At 47.7% G+C, this 15,115-nt stretch overlaps 1 protein-coding gene across 1 annotated transcript in view; it reads right to left on the bottom strand.

Annotated features, from left to right (window-relative positions):
* The window catches only part of DNAH8 (dynein axonemal heavy chain 8), a 9,979,189-nt gene that overhangs the window by 4,053,181 nt on the left and 5,910,893 nt on the right, over positions 1-15,115 (bottom strand). Inside the window, exon 46 of the mRNA XM_069236651.1 lies at positions 7,275-7,499. Within this exon, the coding sequence (XP_069092752.1) occupies positions 7,275-7,499 (225 nt within the window). The remainder of the gene's footprint in view (positions 1-7,274; positions 7,500-15,115) is intronic.

Here is a 15,115-nt window from a genome sequence, read left to right as displayed (position 1 = left end):
ATGGTACTCAGGTACCCAGGGTATTGGGGTTCCAGGAGATCCCTATGGGCTGCAGCATTTCTTTTGCCACCCATAGGGAGCTCTGACAATTCTTACACAGGCCTGCCACTGCAGCCTGAGTGAAATAACGTCCACGTTATTTCACAGCCATTTTACACTGCACTTAAGTAACTTATAAGTCACCTATATGTCTAACCTTTACCTGGTAAAGGTTGGGTGCTAGGTTACTTAGTGTGAGGGCATCCTGGCACTAGCCAAGGTGCCCCCACATTGTTCAGGGCCAATTCCCCGGACTTTGTGAGTGCGGGGACACCATTACACGCGTGCACTACATATAGGTCACTACCTATATGTAGCTTCACATGGTAACTCCGAACATGGCCATGTAATATGTCTATGATCATGGAATTGCCCCCTCTATACCATCCTGGCATAGTTGGCACAATCCCATGATCCCAGTGGTCTGTAGCACAGACCCTGGGACTGCCAAACTGCCTTTCCCGGGGTTTCACTGCAGCTGCTGCTGCTGCCAACCCCTCAGACAGGCATCTGCCCTCCTGGGGTCCAGCCAGGCCTGGCCCAGGATGGCAGAACAAAGGACTTCCTCTGAGAGAGGGTGTTACACCCTCTCCCTTTGGAAAATGGTGTGAAGGCAGGGGAGGAGTAGCCTCCCCCAGCCTCTGGAAATGCTTTCATGGGCACAGTTGGTGCCCATTTCTGCATAAGCCAGTCTACACCGGTTCAGGGACCCCTTAGCCCTGCTCTGGCGCGAAACTGGACAAAGGAAAGGGGAGTGACCACTCCCCTGACCTGTACCTCCCCTGGGAGGTGCCCAGAGCTCCTCCAGTGTGCTCCAGACCTCTGCCATCTTGGAAACAGAGGTGCTGCTGGCACACTGGACTGCTCTGAGTGGCCAGTGCCACCAGGTGACGTCAGAGACTCCTTGTGATAGGCTCCTTCAGGTGTTGCTAGCCTATCCTCTCTCCTAGGTAGCCAAACCCTCTTTTCTGGCTATTTAGGGTCTCTGTCTCTTGGGATTCCTTAGATAACGAATGCAAGAGCTCATCCGAGTTCCTCTGCATCTCTCTCTTCACCTTCTGCCAAGGAATCGATTGCTGACCGCGCTGGAAGCCTGCAAACCTGCAACATAGTAGCAAAGACGACTACTGCAACTCTGTAACGCTGATCCTGCCGCCTTCTCGACTGTTTTCCTGGTGGTGCATGCTGTGGGGGTTTTCTGCCTCCTCTCTGCACTAGAAGCTCCGAAGAAATCTCCCGTGGGTCGACGGAATCGTCCCCCTGCAACCCCAGGCACCAAAAAGCTGCATTACCGGTCCCTTGGGTCTCCTCTCAGCACGACGAGCGAGGTCCCTCGAATCCAGCAACTCTGTCCAAGTGACCCCCACAGTCCAGGGACTCTTCATTCCAAGTTTGGTGGAGGTAAGTCCTTGCCTCACCTCGCTAGACTGCATTGCTGGGAATCGCGACTTTTGCAGCTACTCCAGCCCCTGTGCACTTCCGGCGGAAATCCTTTGTGCACAGCCAAGCCTGGGTCCACGGCACTCTAACCTGCATTGCACGACTTTCTAAGTTGGTCTCCGGCGATGTGGGACTCCTTTGTGCGACGTCGGGTGAGCACCGTTTCACGCATCCTCGTAGTGCCTGTTTCTGGCACTTCTCCGGGTGCCACCTGCTGCTAAGAGGGCTCCTTGTCTTGCTCGACGTCCCCTCTACCTCCTGGTCCAATTTGCGACCTCCTGGTCCCTCCTGGGCCACAGCAGCATCCAAAAACGCTAACCGCACGATTTGCAGCTAGCAAGGCTTGTTGGCGTTTTTTCGGCGGAAAAACACTTTTGCACGACTCTCCACGGTGAGAGGGATCTGTTCACCAAAGGGGAAGTCTCTAGCCCTTTTCGTTCCTGCAGAAACCTCTGCTTCTTCTGCCCAGTAGAAGCTTCTTTGTATCCACAGCTGGCATTTCCTGGGCATATGCCCATCTCCGACTTGCTTGTGACTTTTGGAGTTGGTCCCCTTTTTCCACAGGTACCCTAGATTGGAAATCCATCGTTGTTGCATTGTTGGTTTGTGTCTTTCCTGCATTATTCCTCTAACACGACTTCTTTGTCCTTAGGGGAACTTTAGTGCACTTTGCTCTCACTTTTCAGGGTCTTGGGGAGGGTTATTTTTCTAACTCTCACTATTTTCTAATAGTCCCAGCGACCCTCTACAAGGTCACATAGGTTTGGGGTCCATTCATGGTTCGCATTCCACTTTTGGAGTATATGGTTTGTGTTGCCCCTATCCCTATGTGTTCCCATTGCATCCTATTGTAACTATACATTGTTTGCACTGTTTTCTAAGACTATACTGCATATTTTTGCTATTGTGTATATATATCTTGTGTATATTTCCTATCCTCTCACTGAGGGTACACTCTAAGATACTTTGGCATATTGTCATAAAAATAAAGTACCTTTATTTTTAGTATAACTGTGTATTGTGTTTTCTTATGATATTGTGCATATGACACTAAGTGGTACTGTAGTAGCTTCACACGTCTCCTAGTTCAGCCTAAGCTGCTCTGCTAAGCTACCATTATCTATCAGCCTAAGCTGCTAGACACCCTATACACTAATAAGGGATAACTGGGCCTGGTGCAAGGTGCAAGTACCCCTTGGTACTCACTACAAGCCAGTCCAGCCTCCTACAATGACAATATGCCAAAAGTATCTCAGTGAGTACCCTCAGTATGAGGATGCCAAATATACACAAGATATATGTACACAATACCAACATTATGCAGTAATAGCAAAAGGAAGTAATGCAAGCAATGTAAAGTTACAATAGATTGGAATAGGAGCACAAAGGTATAGGGGTAACACAAACCATATACTCCAAAAGTGGAATGCGAACCACGAATGACCCCCAAACCTATGTGAGCTTGTAGAGGGTCGCTGGGACTGTAAGAAACCAGTGAGGGTTAGAAAAATAGCCCACCCCAAGACCCTGAAAAGTGGGTGTAAAGTGCACCTACTAGCCCCAGGGAGCACAGAAGTCGTGATAGGGGGATTCTGCAAGGAGAACAAACACCAGCAATTGATTTCCGGACCAAGTCCAAGAGTCGCAACAGTGTCGAGAGTGGGCAGGAGCCCAAGAAATGCCAGCTGAGGGTGCAAGGAAGCTGCCACCTGTTGGAAGAAGCTTGGTGTTCTGCAAGAACGAAGAGTACTAGGAATTTCCCCTTTGGAGGATGGATGTCCCACGTCGTGAAGAAGCTTGCAGAGGTGTTCCCACACAGAAAGACCGCAAACAAGCCTTGCTAGCTGCAAGGGTCGCGGTTAGGGTTTCTGGATGCTGCTGTGGCCCAGGAGGGTCCAGGATGTCGCCACTTGGATGAGGAGACAGAGGGGACGCCCATCAACGTAGGGAGCCCTCACAGAAGCAGGCAGCACCCGCAGAAGTACCTGAACAGGCACTTAGAAGAAAAGTGAACCGGAGTCCACCCGAAGTCACAAAAGGGAGTCCCACGACGCCGGGGGACAACTCAGAAGGTTGTGCACTGCAGGTTAGAGTGTCGGGCTTCCAGGCTTGGCTGTGCACGAAGGAAATCCTGGACTGTGGGAGTCACTTGGACAGAGTTGCTGAGTTCAGGGGACCTCGCTCGTCGTGCTGAGAGGAGACCCAGAGGACCGGTGATGCAGTTCTTTGGTGCCTGCGGTTGTAGGGGGAAGATTCCGCCGACCCACAGGAGATTTCTTCAGAGCTCCTGGTGCAGAGAGGAGACAGACTACCCCCAGAGCATGCACCACCTGTAAACAGTCGAGAAAGCCGTCAGGATGAAGCGATACAAGGTTGCTAGTAGTCGTCTTGCTACTTTGTTGCGGTTTTGCAGGCGTCCTGAGCAGTCAGCGGTCGATCCTTTGTCAGAAGGTTAAGAGGTAGATGCAGAGGAACTCTGGTGAGCTCTTGCATTCGTTATCCGGTGAGATCTCCAAAGCAGAGACCCTAAATAGCCAGAAAAGGAGGTTTGGCTACCTAGGAAGGAGGATTGGCTACCAAGAGAGGTAAGAGCCTATCAGAAGGAGCCTCTGACATCACCTGCTGGCACTGACCACTCAGAGTAGTCCAGTGTGCTACAAACACCTCTGTTTCCAAGATGGTAGAGGTCTGGGACACACAGGAGGAGCTCTGGGCACCTCCCCTGGGAGGTGCAGGTCAGGGGAGTGGTCACTCCCCTTTCCTTTGTCCAGTTTCGCACCAGATCAGGGCTGGGGGATCCCTGAACCGGTGTAGACTGGCTTATGCAGAGATGGACACCATCTGTGCCCATCAAAGCATTTCCAGAGGGTGGGGGAGGCTACTCCTCCCCGACCTTGACACCTATTTACAAAAGGAGAGGGTGTTACACCCTCTCTCAGAGGAAGTCCTTTGTTCTGCCTTCCTGGGCCAGGGCTGCCTGGACCCCAGGAGGGCAGAAACCTGTCTGAGGGGTTGGCAGCAGCAGCAGCTGCAGTGGAGACCCCGGAAAGGCAGTTTGGCAGTACCCGGGTTCTGTGCTGGAGACCCTGGGGATCATGGAATTGTCCCCCCAATGCCAGAATGGCATTGGGGTGACAATTCCATGATCTTAGACATGTTACTTGGCCATGTTCGGAGTTACCATTGTGACGCTGTACATAGGTAGTGACCTATGTACAGTGCACGCGTGTAATGGTGTCCCCGCACTCACAAAGTCCGGGGAATTTGCCCTGAACGATATGGGGGCACCTTGGCTAGTGCCAGGGTGCCCTCACACTAAGTAACTTTGCACCCAACCTTCACCAGGTGAAGGTTAGACAAATAGGTGACTTATAAGTTACTTAAGTGCAGTGGTAAATGGCTGTGAAATAACGTGGACATTATTTCACTCAGGCTGCACTGGCAGGCCTGTGTAAGAATTGTCAGAGCTCCCTATGGGTGGCAAAAGAAATGCTGCAGCCCATAGGGATCTCCTGGAACCCCAATACCCTGGGTACCTCAGTACCATATACTAGGGAATTATATGGGTGTACCAATATGCCAATGTAAATTGGTAAATTTAGTCACTAGCCTGTTAGTGACAAATTTGGAAATCAGAGAGAGCATAACCACTGAGGTTCTGGTTAGCAGAGCCTCAGTGAGACAATTAGGCATCACACAGGGAACACATACAGGGCACATACTTATGAGCACTGGGGCCCTGTCTGGCAGGGTCCCAGTGACACATAGACTAAAACAACATATATACAGTGAAATATGGGGGTAACATGCCAGGCAAGATGGTACTTTCCTATACAGTGTGCCAATTGAAATGAGTAAAAGTGGTCACTAGCCTATAGTGACAAATGTAAAGGCAGAGAGAGCATAAGCACTGAGGTTCTGGTTAGCAGAGCCTCAGTGACACAGTTAGTCACTACACAGGTACACACATCCAGGCCACAAACTATGAGCACTGGGGTCCTGGCTAGCAGGATCCCAGTGAGACAGGCAAAGACAAACTTACATACATATAAAAATGGGGGTAACATGCCAGGCAAGGTGGTACTTTCCTACACCACCCACTTGAGAGACTGTGGCCTTGCAATCCCCAGGACTTCGCACAGGGTATGAAGCCCCCTCCAAGACCAGTGGTGTTGTACCAACTTCCGGCTGAGATGCCCCCCCATTTCCCGTCCCCCGAGGTGCCTGAGTATTTTCGACCTGATGTCCCTGCAGTGTTCTCTCCGTGTTGTTGCAGGAGTGAGGTGGGGCCTTGGCCTATGTGTTGTGGCCCTGTGGCCCACGGACATTGAGGACTGGGCAGTGTCCCTCCATTTGTAGATATGTATACGCGTTTGTAATTGAATGCACTTATTCATGTTCTTTAATTTTAATCGTATTGCACTCACTTTCTTCCAATCATTTTGTCCTTGCATTATTCCTGGGGGTACATGGTGGATATGTAATGTTACTGCATCTGGTTGTGTGTATGGTGTTGGGGATGGGGGTGTTGCGTGTGTGTGTCACTCTCTTTTTCCTTCCCCCTCCCTTGTGTGCTAGGCGGCAGTACTCACCGTGGTCGTCTTTGCCGAAGTTGGTGTTCGTAATGCAGGCAAAGGTAGACGAGCATGGGAAATATGTGCAACTCGGACTCCATGGCGTTGTGGTTGTTCCCTGTGTCTCCAGAGGTGAGTCCTTTGACTTCTGTGTTCTGTTTCCGCTGTGCTTTTGATGTCGTTGGTAGTGCCCCAGAAAAGCTGGCGGATTGGACGATCATAATGCAGTGGGTGGTACATTGTCTTCTGTCTGGCTGTTGGCGGTTATCGCCGTGGTGCTTGTTGCCACCGCCGTGGCGGTCGGTGTGTTAAAGTGGCTGTCTGTCTGAGAGGTTTCCGCCTTGGTCATAATTTCATTTTTGTTAGCGCCGGCCTGTTTGACGGTATTACTGCAGCTTTATCACCGACCACCAGGGTTGTAATGAGGGCCATTGTCATTTCCAATGGCAATACCTCTAACTCTCACAAATGCAAGACCTATTGCATTGCAAATGCTTGTTCTCCAGCTGCAGCCATGACACTGCCAAGTGAGTGATTGCTTTATAGCATCTAGGCTGGCATGCCGTGAGATCCACGCATGCAGCCTTAATCATCACAGTGCAATTAAAAGACGCTAGTAATGTAAATGCTACAGAAACATGCATCCTCCTGACAAAAAAAACCTCTGCTTACAACTCGTTCCCCTTTTTCAAGACCCTTGCAGACAAGCCCAAAGTTTTATGTTTGAAGATAAAATGTAATCATGAAAGATGCTGCTAAGTGTTACAGGCACTTGGAAAGAGCTACATAGTATAGTGCTCTATGCCACCCTATTACTGCACCCCTATACTTAAAGTGTTGACTCTTTTACAAAACGGTACAACATTGCCTGGATAGCTAAGTTATTGTTCAATAAAACTGAAATGAACTTCCAACCACATAACCATCCTTTAGTAGTAAGCCTTGTCTGTTCATCCTTCCTCTCCCCTGAAAGTCAGTGCCTAAAGGGAAGGTTATTTAGTACATTGGTGAGCTTACAATAATAATTGTAGCCCGTGGTTCTAGGGACAACTGCACTACTTTTTCACGAAGATTGCCTAATTGCCTTAGATTTTTTCCATATGAGTAGTGGCTTGACAGTTTATAAGGCACAGAATATTTAAAATAGTAGTAGCAAAACACAATTATTATGCATTAGAGTAACATAAACAATACAAAGTTAAACAAAGAGTATGTATTTACCAAATCATCAAAGATATCTCGTTGATGGACATGAATTGTAACCAATGTCTCAAACTTGATTCTTTCAAACTTTGAAAGGTTGTGCGTTGTCTGGCTAATCATTGTATTTAAAATGTCTAGAAACTTTTGATTAGTTGTGGACATGACTTTTCTATCATCCTTTGCATTGTTTAGGGCTTCTTCTGAATCATGTGTCCACAGCATCTGTATTCCAAGCAACCCCACCTAATAAAATAATCAAAGTAGACATTAGGTTTGCACATACCTAACGGTGAGTGCACACATTTAATAAACTGTCAGAATTATGGAAACATCATTACATTGATTGCCTTATTTAATAGAAGATAATGTAAATTCTCTAGATGGGAGAGGTTTACCTACTCTCCAATGGCCAAAAACATACATTACTTAAGTTAATTCTATATCCCCACATACGTGTACTATGGTTCCAACAAATTTGACAACTCCATTCAAGGGAGATTGCCAGACTAAATTGTGATGGGTCCACTCCAATATATTGAAAATGGAAAAGGCACATTGGACACAGAGCAAAAATCCCTAGCGCTCACTGAAGGAAAGTGAAGTACATAATGAGTACACAGGCCAGGAGCAGCAGTTTACTTCATCTTTCTCAATGGCATGTGGCATGAGAGATGCGAGAGAGTGGTTTTTGGCACTTGGAAGAAGCTGGAACAGTAGCAGCAGGTGGTATCACGAGGAATGCCAAGCCAAGCTGAGGACAATGCACCTATTCTGTGCCCCAAGCCGGGAGCATGGAGTGCCCATGGGCAGTGTACAGCAGAATACACCAAGGTGTCCATGCTACGCGCCAGACCACAAGAATGGCCTGTGTCCCTAGGCACTGTGACCTGATATCGGGTTCCTCAATCTGCCCGACGCAGATTACCAGCAGTGGAGGTTACTGGTAATTCCCAGCTGCAGCAGGGGAAGCACCAAGCAAAAAGAGGAAGGGTAAGTGTGCAGGAGAGCACGTGTACTCTGAGGCCAGGGGCTCGGTCGGCTGGTGGCGACCTCGGTGCAGCTTACTGCAGCACAACTCTGTTGGTGGGAGGAATAACAGTGTACCCTTAGGGGCATACTTACGAGCCCCGTTGCATCACTATTGCTGTAAGAAATGTGGTGCAAGAGAGACACAACTCAAACATGAGATTTAGGAAGCAATCCAAGGCAACCTTGCGTGGCCCTGAGTGGCTGAAAAAATCTTGAGTAAATCCAACCAAAACTCCAGTACAAAGGAGATGGGAGCAGGAATGTGAAGAAAATAAGTTACTTACCTGTAACTGTAGTTCTCCAGTATTGGAATCTTTCATAGATTCACATGCTTGAATCATTCCCCGTCGTCGAGATGGGAGTCCCAGTATAAATTTTCATAAGTAATGTTAAAACACATTGAAGAGAAAAAGGCCCTAGGCCTCTTCAATTTGATAGTCTATCAGAGTCATTTTGTGAAAAGGACCAAACGTGATCCTCCACCAATCAGGCGACAGCACCCTTCAGAACCTCCTGAGAGAAGCTCTAGCACCTCAGATTTTCCACGCACAAGTGCGTATATTACAATGAGTATATGTACTACTAGAAAGAAAGAGGTGAAGTGAGCTTCTCCGGGGAGGTGGGTGGGTCGCATGTGAATCTATGAAAGATTCCAATACTGGAGAACTACAGTTACAGGTAAGTAACTTATTTTCTTACTCCAGTATTGGAACTTTCATAGATTCACATGCTTGAATCAGAGTAGAAAGCAATAAGTATGCACATTGTAAAATGACAACCCTTTTAATAATAGGTTATCTTAGACCAGAAAACCTTATCATCATCATGTATAAAGTGATGAAGTATATGAGTTTACTGACATATGTCCCTACATATATATCTATATATAGATATACATATATACACATCTATCTATACACACGTATACATCTATAAATAACGGTATGTTTTTATCTCTAATATAAATAGGGATATTTCTGTGAAGATACATGCTGAAATTTAAATAAAAAACCAGTATTAAAACATGAGACAGTAATGTAAGCTGATCAACATCTGATAACCCGCTTACTATGGGATTATGATAGTGTTCTATTATCTTTAGATACATTTCTTCTCTTTTTTTTTTTTTTTTCGATGTGCATACCTTTTCTAGGATGGAGGGATGTAGGAGAAATGGCTCACCTTCACCTGAAGAGATTCCTGAGAACCACTTGGCCCACTGCTACCTCTCCGTGCGAGAGGGACTCCAAGCAATAGTGCTTAGTAAAGGTATGACAGCTCTTCCATGTTGCTGCCCTACATATGTCTTGCAGTGGCACTCCGGCAAACAGTGCCGCTGACGATGAGACTTTTCTCGTCGAGTGAGCATGCACAGCTGACTGCAAAGGTTTGCCCGCTGCCTGATGGCAGAAGCGAATAGCAGAGGCGATCCATCTTGAAATACTCTGCTTGGATAGCGGGTACCCCTTCCTAGGGGCACTGTACGCCACAAATAGCTGATTAGAGCGTCGAAAAGCTTTTGTCCTGTCCAAATAAAATTGAACGCATCTTTTCACGTCTAGAGAGTGTAATGCCCTCTCTGCTGGAGTAGATGGATGAGGGAAAAAAGACTTGAAGACCAAAGGTTCGTTAATGTGAAAGTCTGACGGAACCTTTGGAATAAAATGCGGGTTAGTGCGCATTAGTAGTCTATCTTGTTTAAACTGTAGGAATGGCTCTTGGATGGAGAGCGCTTGTACCTCACTGACCCGCCTAGCTGATGTAAGAGCTATCAATAAGGCAACCTTCCACGATAAATGTTTGAGGGAAGCACAGTGGATCGGTTCAAAAGGATGCTTCATCAGTTGTGCCAAAACAATGTTCAGGTTCCACGAAGGAGGTGGAGGTCTGAAAGGAGGGTAAACCCTGAAAAGCCCCTTTAGGAATCTCATGATCAGCCGAGAAGAGAAGAGCGAGGGTGTGTCTTCTGAACGCCTGTATGCAGCTATGGCTGCTACATGAACTTTAATGGACGAGTGTGCTAGGCCAGATCGAGCTAACTCTAAGAGATACGGCAAAATCTCTTCTGGTAGTGAAAGAAAAGGGTCAATTTGACGTTGATGACACCAGGCACAGAATCTCCTCCATTTACACTGATACGCCTTGTTAGTGCTATCCGCTCTGGCCTGTGACAAAATATCTCTGCAGTCCTGCGGGATATTTAAATGCGCAAATTCTCTGTGGTGAGGAGCCATGCCGCTAACCGCATTGAGTGTGGATCGGGGTGTCGAACTTGGCCGTTGTTCATTGTTAGTAAATGAGGTAACGGCTCCAGCGGAATATGAGGCTTGACTGAGAGAATGAGGAGCTCTGTGAACCAATGTTGGCGCGGCCAGTACGGGGCTATCAGTATGAGGGTGCACGGTTTTGTTTTCATCTTCGTGAGGACCCTTGGGATCAACGGAATGGGAGGAAAGGCGTAAGCAAAGATGTCTGACCAGACTATCGAAAACGCATTCCCCCAAGATCCCTTTTGGTGATGCCAACTTGCGAAGAACTGGCATTTGGCATTGTCCTTCCTCGCAAACAGATCCACTGTTGGTGTTTCCCACTGGGAAAAAATCTGGGTGAGTACCGTCTGGTCTAATTCCCACTCGTGGCATTCCGATTTCTGTCTGCTGAGTGCATCTGGTGATTTGTTGTTTATTCCCGGCAAGTGCACCGCCGATAATGTGACGCCTTGCTGCGAGGCCCAGTTCCAGATCGCTTGGGCTTCCCTGGAGAGGGTGAGAGATCTTGTACCTCCTTGTTTGTTGAGATAGTGCATCGTAGTGGTGTTGTCCGTTCTTATCACCACTCGCGATCCATGGATTCTTGGGAGAAACGCTTGTAAAGCAAGGTGCACTGCCCTGAGTTCTAGCCAATTGATATGCCTTGATGCCAGATGAGTTGACCATCTGCCACTTATTTTCAGGTCCTGTAATACTGCGCCCCAGCCTTCCAGTGAGGCATCTGTTGTTATGATCCACGGGGCTGGCTGTTGAGGAAACGAGAGACCGATGGAGAGATGATGCTTTTGAGACCACCACTTGAGAGTTTTGATCATTATTGGAGTAATTTGTATCTGGTCTTCGAAAGTTCCTGATACTTGAAGCCATTGACGGTTTAGCTGCTCCTGCAAGGGGCGCATCTTTAGCCGACACAGAGGGATCAGAGGTATGCATGAAGACATCATGCCCAATAGTGATTTGAAGAGACGGACTGTAACCTTTCGTCTTCTTTGTATGAAACTCCCTAGGGTTAGTAACCTTTGTTGTCTCTCTAACGTGGGACATGCGATGCCGGATTCCGTGTTCAGTTTTGCTCCCAGAAAAGTAATACTGCGGCCTGGTAGAGGGTTGGACTTCTCCCAGTTGATCGTGAATCCGAGATTGGTCAGCAAGGAAACGCACTTTCTTGTTGACTTGTGTGCTCCTGTGTAAGTCTTTGCTTTTATTAACCAGTCGTCTAAGTATGGAAAGACCTGGTGCTTTCTTCTCCTGAGAAAGGCTGCCACTGCTGCTAGGCATTTGGTAAATATTCTCGGGGCTGATTTGAGCCCGAAGGGAAGGACGCGATATTGATAATGGCTCCCGGCTACGGTAAATCTCAGATACTTTCTGTGGGCAGGGTGGATTGGTATGTGGAAGTATGCGTCCTTGAGGTCTAGCGATGACATAAAATCTCTTTGATTGAGACGCAGAAGGACGTCTTGCAGGCTGATCATTCGAAATGATTGCTTCTTTAGGTATACATTTAGTTGCCTTAAATCGAGGATCGGTCTCCAATCCTTCCACTTTTTTCGAATTATGAAGAACCTGGAATAGAATCCTGTTCCTCGTTGATCCCGCGGCACCTTCTCTATAGCTCCCTTGAGAAGGAGCTTGTAGACCTCTTCTTTGAGTTGTTGAGGGTATCTTGAAGGAGCCCTGCGGGGAGGGTTGGGGGGAGGTTTCTGGACAAATTCTAAAGTATGGCCCCGTTCCACTAATTGTAGGACCCACTTGTCTGACGTAATGGTTTGCCATTGATTGAGAAATAAGGAAATTCTTCCGCCCAGGGTGACAGGAGGAAGACTGGGCGTAGCCGGCTCCTCGAAGACATCAGGTTCTACGAGCTGCATCCTTAGCAGGGCGGGTTGAGCGTCCACGGCCTGCCGGTCTATTATAGGCTGGTTGAGCCGGTTGTCTCTGGGAATAGTATGGCCGAAATTGTTGTGAAGATGACGGATAGGAAGAGTATCTCTGTTGTTGATACCCTCCTCTGTAAGAGGGCTGGCCGCACCCCCTAGGGCGAAAGGACGATTTCCGATATTGGAGGGTCCCTAGTGACCTTGCAGTGTCCGTGTCCGTTTTAATTGACTGTAGGGCTTCGTCCACATGTTTCCCAAATAACGCTTGGCCATCAAAGGGTAAGTCTAGGATCTTATTCTGGACGAAATGAAGTGGCTTTGAGCCAGCCCTGTCTTCTTAATACAGCAGCGCCTGCAAGCTGTCTGAAAGCAGTGGTCGCTATGTCCATTGCGCAGTCTATAAGCTCTGCAGACGCGCGTTGACCCTCTTGCACAGTCTTATTTGCCTCTGATTTTACGTCTTCCGGCAGTTGACTAATGAAAGGTGCAATATCTGCCCAAAGCTGCCTGTCGTATCGAGACAAAATAGCCAAGGAATTGGCAGCTCTAAGTACTAAGCTGGCCATAGAAGAAAATCTTTTTCCTATGTTGTCTAGCCTTCTACCCTCCTTATCTGGGGGCACAGAAATTGGAGCAGAAGGATTCTTTGATCTTCTTTGAGCCGCTTGAGCTACTACGGAATCTGGAGGAGGATGGCCTGTCAAGCATGTTGTGGCATCATCAGGAGCTTTGTATTTCTTATCCAGTAAAACTGCTGTGACTGTTGCTGGATTAGTCATGACTTTAAGGCCTTCTTCCCACAAGTAGTTCACCATCGGGATGGAACGCACAGACTTCTGGAAGGGCTCTTTAAAATCATAAAGGAAACAATCTGTTTGCTTCGTAGGTAGCGGTAATGCAAAGCGCTTGGCTGCCCTCTCTAAGAGATTGTGAAAACCTCCAATGTCTTCAGGTGGGGACTCCACCTTCGAATGAGAAGGAGAAGATGGAGCAGGAATAATATACTCGTCCCACTCTGAATGAGAATCTATAAGCTCTCCTTCTTCTTGATCTCAACCTGAAATGTCAGTGTCCTGGGGAATTGTCATGTCTGGGGTAGCCACATCTGTGAGATGCAAAGTCGTCGGTCTTTGATGTGGAGTAGAGGGACCAGAAATGGGCGATGGATGAGGCTGTTCACCTTGTGGAGGAAACCTTCTGTTATAATCCACCAACATGGCTCTAAGGCCAGTAAGCAGGTCGGAAGGGATACACGTTCCCTGTTGATACTGCTGATGCTCCAAGGAAGCCTGGGGATCATAAGCTTCCTCATATTCCTCCTCTTCCTGATATTTTACATTCAATTCAGAGGGGCTGTGGGCCGTACCAAAAGGCCCATCTTCGTCTGAATCATCATCTCCCTCCAAAAGATGTACTGGTACCAGGGAGGATACCTTACTAGGTGAAGTGTGGGTTGGAGTTAAAGTTTCTGTTCTTTTTTGCTATTTTTCCCTCGTCGACGGCTTTGTCGACGATCTCGTCGACGACGTGTAAACTGACTTTGTCATAGACGGTGCCGTCGATGCTGGACGCACTGCTATTTTAATAGCCGCAAGCTTCGCCGACGAGTCTACCGTCGACGAAGTCCTCGTCGACGGTAAAGCAGATACTGACATCAGCGCCGTCGACGATGAAGAGGTGTAGACGGTCGTCGACGCTGAAGTCGTCATTGTAGTTCTCGTCGACGGTGGTGTACTCATCGACGATGTCGCCGACGGAGCCGTGGACGACGGAACACCTAGAGTAGTTGGAGTCGTCGGCAATGCGCCCACCGACGGTGCCGTCGACGGGGAATCCGTCTACGAGGCCTTTTTTCCAGTCACAGAAGATGGCTTTTTGAAAGGCACAGATGGTGGAACAGATGAGGATTTCCTGTGCCTCTCCGAACTGGAAGAATGTTTTTTCCCCTCTTTACTTGAGAGTCTAGTTGGGGAAGAAGATGGGCTGCGACCCTTATAAGACCCTGAAGCAGTCTTTTTGAGGGCTTTCCTTGAGGTTTGTGAGGGAGATCTAGAGCGTGATCTTGCTCTTTTAGTTGATCTCTTGGAAGTGGATGACTCCTCACTCTCAGAACCAGAAACTGGATCCTTCCTATGCTTCAGTTTCTGCAGCCATATTAGTAATCTGCCTTCTCTATCCTTTAAGGTTTTAGAAGAAAAAGTACGGCAAATCTTACAGTCCTTGGCTGAATGATCTGGATAGAGGCAGTAAATGCAATCTTGATGAGGATCTTCAGAATGAAGTCTTTTCTTCCCACAAGTCTTGCAGTCCCTAAAGAGACTTTTCTTTTCCTTGTCAGACATAGTTGAAAAATAGCTGACAAATCAAAATAATTGAGTTTCTCTGAGAGAAAAAGAGCTGAATAAAGGTGTGAAAACAGAGCAGAGCTCTGAGGAGACTCCCTAGCATGACGTGCGGTAGAAAATCTGAGGTGCTAGAGCTTCTCTCAGGAGGTTCTGAAGGGTGCTGTCGCCTGATTGGTGGAGGATCACGTTTGGTCCTTTTCACAAAATGACTCTGATAGACTATCAAATTGAAGAGGCATAGGGCCTTTTTCTCTTCAATGTGTTTTAACATTACTTATGAAAATTTATACTGGGACTCCCATCTCGACGACGGGGAATGATTCAAGCATGTGAAT

The sequence above is a fragment of the Pleurodeles waltl genome, chromosome 5, assembly GCF_031143425.1.
Source record: "Pleurodeles waltl isolate 20211129_DDA chromosome 5, aPleWal1.hap1.20221129, whole genome shotgun sequence".
Taxonomy (NCBI): domain Eukaryota; kingdom Metazoa; phylum Chordata; class Amphibia; order Caudata; family Salamandridae; genus Pleurodeles; species Pleurodeles waltl.
Note: the sequence above shows the minus strand (reverse complement) of the source record. Positions and strands in the feature narration are given on the sequence as shown.